Here is a 9,911-nt window from a genome sequence, read left to right as displayed (position 1 = left end):
CTTCATGGTTATAGATTTCTCAACAAGTTAGATATCCAGATCCAAATAATATTTGTGTTCCCATTTTTACATTTGCATATGAATCAGCTTCTACTTTTTGTGGTTAAATTATGAACCAATATCGCAGTCTGTTGTTGAATCCTTGGTATGTACTAGGAGCTGGTTAATTGAAGAAAAAGATAATATTCTACAATTGTGGTTCTTATTGTACACCAGTCAGCTACAAACGATTCAATTACTGAAACATAATAACCTGATCCGAGATAGGAGGTCTCCGATTACCCAATTCAAGATGGAAGTCTCCGATACAAGGTTAAAGAAAACCTAATATTTAGATTATAATAAACAATGACATCCTTCTCAACTAGAACATAAGATACAAATAAGCACTCAGAGAATAATAATTTGCCCTAGACTTCAGTCACCCTTTATTTTTAATAGAATGATAACCGACCATAAATTTCATATACTCATTAACCTACTGACCAAGATATTGAAACCGTTCATTTTACACGAATCACAGGGAACGTGGTTCTTGACCAAATTAATATTCTATATGCACAAAGTATTATCACCAATTGCCTGCAGCAGGTCGTCAAACATGGATATATAATACCCCTTCCATTAAATTATAAGTAATTTTACAAAAGGTAAAGAAAAGGCAGCCCATAAAAGCATGCCAAAACAATATTTCGAGTGCATAGTTGGTTAACAAGTATCATTGTGTCATTCAACGATCATTAGACATTCTCAAGTAACCGATAACCATGTGATGTGATGAATAATATTCACCGGATTCTCTATGCAAACTTCATGAATATACATAAGATTTACCATTTTTAGCTGCATTATTGTTGACTGAATAGTCACAAAACTGTTTTCACTGGAGATCTTTGCATCATTTCAGCCAACTGTTTAGTCTTCTTCATCCTCATCCTCATCATCAAAATCAGTAGAAACCGGGTGCCCGTTGAGATCCACATCTATCCCATTAACCTTCCTCACAAACTGTCCCCTAACACGCGGTCGTCTCTCAGCTAACTTTTTTCTATTAACATATCTGATTTTCTTATCAAAGCACCGCTCTTTCCTCTTCTGTCTGAACTTAATCAAGGCCGCTTCTCTACGATCAATCGTTTGATTTTGACCACCGTCATTGGATGGCATGCTTCCATACGCAGACCATGGGTGAGGCATCTGCCCAGGTTGTATGTTAAGATTGATCGATGGGTAGTAAGGGAATGATGTCATTCCAGCCATGTGATTATGTGGATAATGCGCATGATACATTGATGATGACATCATAACCTGATTCATTGGTCCATGAAGGTAATAAGGATAAGCTGGATGAGGATTGAAACTGTTACTGTTGGGAAACTCGTCCATTTGGGATTCTTCACCAGATGTCTGAATTCTTTCTGGGACGTTTTGGCCGTGAAGAGTGACAGGTAGACCGCCCACGTCAGCATGCAAGTTTGACTCTTCATGAGTTCTTGATAGCAGAGTAGTTTCATCTACAGATGCTAAAACCTCTGGAACCTTTCTAGTGGGCTTGCTCGTATTGACATATGTAAAAAATGCTGAAGATTGACCTATCATAAGTTTACTCTTCTTTGGGTTAGATAAAAGTTTCCCTGAAAGAGGTAATAGGTAACGGGTCAAACGGATTCAAGTAAGAAGATGCATCTTTTAGTGTACCCAAAATGGGAACCACTTTTTTCCACCTTTTAGAACTATTATATAAAGTATAAACAAGTAGGTGTTAAGTGTGAGTTATGCTAGTTGGTTAACCGTTTAAGATCATTAAACAACAAAGCATGCTGATAGCAAATAACATCTGGATTGAACAATCTTTTCACCTTTTTGATGGGCATTGGTTTCTGGCAAACTAGATCTATCATTTGATAATGTCACATTAATCTGAAAAGCAACAAGCATAATTAGCAAGTTAAATTAGTTACCAAAGCACATAAAAAGAAGAAAAAAAGTCAACTTCAGCATAAATGGATTTTGGGTTATACACTTATCCATGATCCATACATATGATCCATACATTCAAAGTCTGATTTTCAATTTTATGCACATTAATTTATAAAATATAAAAAATAATAATAATTAAAAATATAATAATAATAATAATAATAATAATAATAAAACTTAGTTTCACCTCGTTTGCATGATGGATTGATAAAGACGTCTCTAGATTGGCACTTTTTCTTGACTTTTCATCCAAATCATCTTCTGAAAACACTGTACTGCTTGTGTTAACATCACTATGGTCTGAAAATACCAGATCAAATTCACAGGTCATCATCTTCTTCTCAGTCAATCCAAGCTGCCAAACGGAAGATTAATATTGCAATGAAAACTAGTAACATATGTATACATGTAATAATCACTTACTTGAACAAGATAATAACAAACAAAATCATAAGTTCTTATATAAATAAGAAAATACAGAACGAAATGCTATCTGCATACCATTCGCCTTCTCCTCCACATGTGTGTCCACAAATTCAAGAGCTCGTTTGTCCTTAAAGGCTTCACAAGATAATCAGCTGCTCCAAGGCTTAAACACTTGACAACAAGGGGAACTTCATCCTGTTCAGACATCACTGGTAACAAAATAAATGATAAAAATAATAAGGATTTGTTCCAAGTAAGCACGGAGAAAAATGAATTCATCATCACTAAACTTACTGATAACAGGAATGCGTTGCAACTCTTTCCTCATTATGCGTTTTAACATCTTCAAGCCTTTGGCTTTAGGAAGATCAACTTCAGAAAGAATGATATCTATGTTTGATCCCTCAGCATTCAAGGCATCAATCACTTGCCTCGGCGATTTCACTGAAATCACTGTAAAGCACAAACAGTGTTGTAAAAATCGGCATTAGTTGGCGATTAATCGGAAATCAGTGGATGACCGATTCGATTTCCAATAATCAATAATCGGTCAAAGCCACTGAAATCACTGTAAAGCACAAATAGTGTTGTAAAAATCGGCATTAGTTGGCGATTAATCGGAAATCAGTGGATGACCGATTCGATTTCCAATAATCAATAATCGGTCAAAGCCGGCCCACATCGTTCAGAATCGATCAAATTTCAATCAAAATCGATTAAATTCAGGTCAAAATCTTTAAAATACTTGAAAAACTAAACTTATTAATCCAATCCGATTAATAAATATGAAAAAGGAGGTATAAATTTATATAATTTTGAAAAAATAATATAAAATCCCAATCCGATTAATATTAATTAATCTGTATTAATCATTAGTCGATACCCTACCGCCCAACTAGCGCCTAGCGAGCTCTACAACACTACTTAGTAAACTAGGTAGATCTAATCCTAACAGTTCAAAGCCGGCCCAAGTCGTTCATAAATCTGAAAAATGAATTACATATAAAAGTCCAATCCTATTAATATTAGGCGTAGCGAGTTGTTAGATCTAATCTAAAACAAGTTCCCAATTTCACATAAACAAGTCAATCATCAATAATAATTATAATAATAATAATAAAAGTGATGAGAAAATGAATAAGTGAAGCATAATACCTTGATAGGAGCATTTACAAAGAAGAGTATAAACATCATCTCCAGAATCATTATTATTATTATTATTATCACAAAGTAATATAGTCACTTTACTCCGATCAATAATTCCCATTGACTCCATCAATCTCTCTCTCTCTCTATCCTTTATAATTTCAACAATCTCACGAGTAGAGTTAGGGTTTCTGCTTCGAACAATAACTAACTTAAATCCACCTGATCTACGATCTCGCCGATTAACCGTCGGAAGTTCTCGCCGGCGAGAGAGAGAGAGAGAGAGAAAGAGAAAGAGAGAGAAGGAGATATTATATAAAAAGTGTTAAAAGAGTTTTTAAAGGGGGGGGGGGTGGATGCTAACATGCGCCGGGACGGAGGAGTAGCTTAGCCGTGGATATTGGCAACCAAGGGTGGAGATTTAGGCGCATGTTAGAGTGGGAGAGCTGACGTGGATAAAAAAGATAGAATAAAAGTGGATGGATTTGTGGAGCGCGTGAGGATAGTTGGTTTAGGGATAGGGAAGAGGACACGTCACCGTAACGTTTGTCTGTCTTTCTGTCTGTCTGTGTCTAGATTGATAACGATACCGGATGTTAAATAAATACTCCATCGTAAATATTATACGCATGATCTTTTCTTTATCCCTATAAATATCTCCTTTTCTTTCAAATGCCAGGTAGATATTCAAATGCTTTTGGTCTATGATTTTTTTAAATAAATAATGTGTCGACACTACACAAGTTGAAGAAATCAGATTTTAAATTATAAAACAAATTCCAAATAACATTAGGAATTTGTGTGGTAATTATTGTGCTAATGACCATTCAAATCACTAACAGACGCAACTTTTTTTAAAACAATTTTCTTCTATTTAGATTACTGTATTCTTCAAATTTGAATAACCTTGTTGACTCACTCTGACCAGGCTATATTGTCTTAACCGGGGTCACGCTAACTTTCAAAGTTTGGCTTGGGCCTTCCCCTGGGAAACCATACCACCAGCTACCACTTGATAATCGTTGTGTCACCACAAGAGCATAACCCGCTGGCGTAACACACGGTGAGACGAAAAATGTTAATAACAACACCACCGACTGCCACTAACATACACATTTAACAATCTCTAGCGTAAAAAATTATAATTAGGTATATGATTGATAATAAGAAAGAAGAACATATACCAAGAAGACGACGACTATAGAGGTAGGGTAGTAAAATGACCCGAGAAAGTAGGAAGAAAATGCGAGTCACCTATAGTACCCACGGGAGCCATCCGCCAAGAAGTAGAAGGTCCAAACATTCTTCCAGAAGCTGGGGAAGCCATCCGTAAGACAAGGAACATATGAACCACGGGAGAGACCCGCAGGCGAAAGAATGACTTCACATATTTGGAGGAAAAACGTTGTAACAATGTCCTTCTAGAATTTTTGCCAAAATATTCCCTGCTAGTGACATATACCTCTTTCGCAACGAGCACGTCATGTCGTAGCCAATCAGGAGAGGCCAGCTGAACATTCCATAACGGCGTAGCACATGGCTAGCTGTCATCTCCTATCAGAGTAAGCCACGTGTCCCTTCGCTACAAACGAAATCTGCTTCAATCTCGTCAGTCCATATCTGAGTGACAAATACTAACTCTTGAAGAGTGGCTATAGAAAGAACAAGAGCGAATTGCGGAGGAGCACAAACATTTGTTATGAAATGAAAGAGTGCATGCGAGGACGCTGACGTATAAGGATTCACTTACCTCGACTCCGTCTCCTCCACCAACAGTACACCACAGTCAACTTGGCGCTAGCGTCAGGACCTTGATGTATTCAGGGGAACGTAGGGAGGAAGGAAGTTGCGACAGAGGTCTCCGGGTTGAGCGGAGTTTAACCCGCAAAACCACATATTATCATAGTCGTGCTTCCCGCAGATACCGTGACGACACATATCGAGGGAAAATGATGGCTATCCATGTGATGATAGTAGAAACTATGGTTCGGAAGAAACAAGCCACCCGCTGATGTTTGTCAAGCATACTGAATATTGTAATGATGCGGAGGTCAATTTCACAAAGCCATATTGACCCGCAGCATTTGCGGAGAAGTCTAAGTTCATCCCGTGGATAGCTATTGCTCCTTCCCTGTCAACGTGAAGATCCCTAGTAATTTAGGGAAATATGATGGGATAACTGATCCTAGAGATCATCTCATCAATTTCACAGCAGTGGGAGGGGTCAGCCGGTGGACTATGCATTATTGGTGCCATATGTATGCGTTCACGTTAACAGACCCGCTCACGAGTAGTATGAGAAATTGTCGGATGGTCAGATTTAAAGTTGGAATGATTTAGTGCAAAATTCTCATAACATTTCAACCAGCAAAAGAAGCATACGCGGGATCCCTCAAAAATTTTGGATGTTACTAGGCATGATAACGAATCTATAGAGGACTTCATTACTCGCTTTAACAACGAAGGAATAAATATTGGTGGGATCAGTGAGAACATGATGAGAGGGGCTTTTAGGCAAAACGTCCGCAATAAGGATCTGACAAGATGTTTGACTGGTCGTGATGGGATGCCCAAAACGTGGGATGCTATCATGTATGCCACAAAAGTGTTTGCCGCAACTGAAAAGGTTCTTGGGCAGGATAGTCAAAGAAAACTTCTAAGGTAGAATTTAGGAACACTCGACCTAATAAGCCGGAACGATCATCCATATGGTCGCGCATTCAACCTCCAACAAATTCATCCTGCGGGACAGATGCACGCACACTGACTGGGCAAAAGAATAAAGAGCCACCCCTAGGGGCGGATCTACAGTTGAAACGGGTGGTTCCGCGGAACCACCCGAGTTTCAAAATTATAGTGTATATATATATATATAGAAAATAACAAAGGAACCACCCTATAAATTATACAGGAACCACCTTAAAAATATATGAAGTGCTTGCCCGGCCGGTAGTTTGTTGGTTTTGTAACCGGGAGGTCGCAGGTTCGATTCCGTTTTTATAGTTTTTTTTTCTTTTTATTTTACTAACTTACCCTAACTGATGTTAGGGTTTTTTTTTATAACAAACATAAGCACACAATACCAGTCCACAAACAGCGCCTCTCCGCCACTGTTTACACTTCAGCCACTGACCACCATCCACTGCCGGCGCCGGAAGCCTCCCTCAGACCTCAGTCACTTCCGCTGCCCCGCACAGCCCTTGACCAACGCCGTCCCTAATCCCTATCATCCACTAAGCCCGTATTTGATCCCCGTCCTCTTACTCGAAGTCTTGAATCCTCCCATTTGAAGGTAATAATTCATTATTAATGTTAATTGTTCTTAATTGTTAAGTGTTAACTACTTAATTGTTAAGCTATTTTTTAAATTTAGTTTTAGTTTGTTAGATTATTGGTTTTATTTTGTTAGTTTCTTAGTTTTAAATTTATTAGTTTGTAATTGTTGATTTGTAGGTATTTTGAATATGAAGAAATATTATCAAAGTGAACCATCGAAACTTGGATCATCATCTTCAAGTAGTAAACCATTAAAAATAAATTTGGATGATCAACCATGGGATCCTTCCAAAAGGCAACCGATTTCATCTTATCACCCAAGTCAAAAGGATGAAATTAGACGGGCATATCTACATAGAGGTCCATGTCAACCAACCGGGTATGATTGTCCTCTAACAAATTTTAGTGGTAAATTAAGACGCTTTAATGAGGAATGATACACTAGTGAATTTGGAAATTGGTTGGAATATAGTGTCAAAGCGGATAAAGTGTATTGTTTGCATTGTTACTTGTTTAAGGAAAGTGGACAAAATGATGCATTTCTAAGTGAAGGATTGCGATGTTGGAATAGGTGTCGGGAGAAATTTAGCAATCATGTTGGTAAATGCAATAGTTTTCACAACAAAGCACGTAATAAGGGGAAAGACTTACTTAACCAAGCTCAGTCTGTACATGTGGCCATTGATAAAGGAACATATATACATAAAAAAGAATATAGAATCCGATTGCATGCTTCAGCTAGACTTACCAAAGCATTGTTGAATGGTTCATTAGCTTTTCGTGGTCATGATGAGTCTGAAGAATCTCTTTATCGAGGAAATTTTATTGAGTTCTTAAAAGTGTTTGGAGAACTAAGTGAAGAAATTGGTAAGGTTATATTAGGTAATGCTCCCGGGAATAATCAAATGACGTCTCCATCAATCCAAAAAGAACTTTTTATCGAGGAAATTTTATTGAGTTCTTAAAAGTGTTTGGAGAACTAAGTGAAGAAATTGGTAAGGTTATATTAGGTAATGCTCCCGGGAATAATCAAATGACGTCTCCATCATGTGACACCCGGTAAATTCCCAATCCCTTAAACCAAGTAATCAACCTAAATATTAGGTAATTATGTTATATGCGCCTTGCGCGAGCGCGCCATATTAGAAACAGCGCGTGCATTTGTTATGTGCGCCCTGCGCGAGCGCGCCATATTAGAAACAGCGCGTGCATTTGTTATGTGCGCCCTACGCGAGCGCGCCATGTTAGAATCAGCGCGTGCATTTGTTATGTGCGCCCTGCGCGAGCGCGCCATGTTAGAATCAGCGCGTGCATTTGTTATGTGCGTCCTGCGCGAGCGCGCCATGTTAATCAGCGCGTGCATTTGTTATGTGCGCCCTGCGCGAGCGCACCATGTTAAGAACCAGCGTGGGCATATGTTATATGCGCCATGCGCGAATGTTTTGGCTTTATGTTTTCATGTACCTTAACGTTATGTTGTCTAATGGGTTGACCATCCCGCATGATGCTAAGGCGGGTGCATCCTAAATCGTTTATGCGCGTGCGGAAGGGAACTAACCTCCCCGCATGGCGGGAACATTGAGAGCTAGTTTGTCTGAAGCTCCAAGATGGAATTGACTTCAACATGACTGATCACTATGTTGAAATACCAAGACCACCTGGAGAATCTACAAATGAAACTCAATGTCCCTAACTGCGAGAAGGTTACGCACCTACCCGCAGCAAAGAAATGTCCTTCACGCAGAAAGCTATGCGCACAAAGTAATACGCGCAGAACACTTAGTCTATTCTCCAGATGTAAGGAGATTACTCCCGCCCAAAAGGAAACAGTAGCGTGTTTCAGAGATTTTCCACTTTTACTGTACACTGACAAAAGTACCTGAAAAAGCACACTGTAACACGAAAAGTCAACTGTCAGCCACCCTATTCTCACCAACCCCAGACCTGCATGTCCTGACCAAATCAAATCAAATCTTTTATCCACTACTCCACTTTTAAATAAATAATAATAATTTCCATACTTTATCATCATTACACCTAGATATGAAAAGATTACAATCCCCTAAAGCAAGGGATTGTGTTCCCTTGAGTTTGCCTATAAATATGTAACCTAAATTATCACCCAAACACTTCAAACTTCTCTCTTAAGAACTGCAAACTTGCACTAATCATCTCCCAAGCATCCGTTGTTTTCATTTCCGATCCTGTTACTAGGTAAGCCAAGAATATAACCTTGAGATCTACTTTCCAACCCTTATATTCTCCTATTTCTTGATCTTAATATATATACTTCTTGTTATTTAATCGTATTCTAGACCTTCAATTCAAAGGCCAACACCAAGAAAACCCGAATCTCGATTAATCCCTTAACAAGAACCACAGGTGAGTCTCACAGCCCCTATTTTCACCGTTTTCACTATTTTTAAACTGTTTTCGGGGCGAGTGACACGTACTTAAATTACGATTTATCATGGTATACTTACAAGTTATGTAAACGATTATGTTTAAATTATGTTTCATGATGAGCAATGCAAACGGTTATCTTTGGTTTACGATGTATGTGCGCCAGAATTCGATTAAGTGATCACTTTACCATTGGAACTCTAAGGGTAGGGACTGCTGGTTTGATCCGCCCACTCGTAGGGGTCGCACCTCTTACACAGACGAGTGCCTAGTATGGTCATGGGGCAGTACTATGGGTTTGAGCCCGCTTGTAGAGGTCGCTCCTCTTACGCAGACGAGCGCCTTGTTTTCCGGCACAACGTCCGCGCGTAACCCGCGGGACGGTATTACAGTATTATTCGCTCGTAGTGGCAGCGCCACTTACACAGACGAGCACGGTTTTTCAGATGTGTCCGCGCGTAACCCGCGGGACGGTATTACTTGTTTCGCTCGTAGTGGCAGCGCCACTTACACAGACGAGCACAGTTCCCAGAAATGTTCGCGCGTAACCCGCGGAACGATTTTATCAGAATATGTTGATAGAACTATGTTTTACCAAGCATGTGTTTTAATGATGCTATCAGAATTATGTTTCAGAATGATTTTTATCAAGATTATGATGCAATACGATTTATCAAGTT

At 38.9% G+C, this 9,911-nt stretch overlaps 2 protein-coding genes across 2 annotated transcripts; one reads left to right on the top strand and one right to left on the bottom strand.

The window, feature by feature from the left end:
• Positions 1 to 522: 522 nt before the first annotated feature.
• Positions 523 to 3,944, bottom strand: LOC143529921 (two-component response regulator-like APRR1). Its single transcript, XM_077025604.1, has 6 exons — positions 3,562 to 3,944; positions 2,701 to 2,859; positions 2,482 to 2,615; positions 2,168 to 2,335; positions 1,860 to 1,920; positions 523 to 1,634 (listed from the first exon to the last, which is right to left on the bottom strand). The coding sequence occupies exons 1-6, from the start codon at positions 3,680 to 3,682 to the stop codon at positions 916 to 918; spliced, it is 1,362 nt and encodes a 453-aa protein (XP_076881719.1). The 5' UTR covers positions 3,683 to 3,944; the 3' UTR covers positions 523 to 915.
• Positions 3,945 to 6,046: 2,102 nt separating this feature from the next.
• LOC143529887 (uncharacterized) lies at positions 6,047 to 7,793 on the top strand. The gene is made up of 2 exons (XM_077025570.1): positions 6,047 to 6,213; positions 7,301 to 7,793. The coding sequence occupies exons 1-2, from the start codon at positions 6,047 to 6,049 to the stop codon at positions 7,791 to 7,793; spliced, it is 660 nt and encodes a 219-aa protein (XP_076881685.1).
• The last annotated feature ends 2,118 nt before the right edge of the window (positions 7,794 to 9,911 follow it).

Source organism: Bidens hawaiensis, unplaced genomic scaffold (genome assembly GCF_021521415.1).
Source record: "Bidens hawaiensis isolate Kalapana, Puna unplaced genomic scaffold, B.hawaiensis_p1.1 tig00008762_1, whole genome shotgun sequence".
Lineage (NCBI taxonomy): Eukaryota > Viridiplantae > Streptophyta > Magnoliopsida > Asterales > Asteraceae > Bidens > Bidens hawaiensis.
The sequence above is the reverse complement of the archived record's forward strand: the minus strand, read 5'-3'. Positions and strand labels throughout refer to the sequence as shown.

What these genes read in the sequence shown, in the direction of transcription:
- LOC143529887 (XM_077025570.1), top strand. Translation starts at nt 6,047, where the DNA reads ATGATGAGAGGGGCTTTTAGGCAAAACGTCCGCAATAAGGATCTGACA. An exon ending in AGTCAAAGAAAACTTCTAAG is followed by an intron (nt 6,214 to 7,300) that starts GTAGAATTTAGG and finishes GTTGGAATATAG; the next exon opens with TGTCAAAGCGGATAAAGTGT.
- LOC143529921 (XM_077025604.1), bottom strand. Translation starts at nt 3,682, where the DNA reads ATGGAGTCAATGGGAATTATTGATCGGAGTAAAGTGACTATATTACTT. An exon ending in CAATCCATCATGCAAACGAG is followed by an intron (nt 1,921 to 2,167) that starts GTGAAACTAAGT and finishes GTTGCTTTTCAG; the next exon opens with ATTAATGTGACATTATCAAA. An exon ending in AACCAATGCCCATCAAAAAG is followed by an intron (nt 1,635 to 1,859) that starts GTGAAAAGATTG and finishes TACCTCTTTCAG; the next exon opens with GGAAACTTTTATCTAACCCA.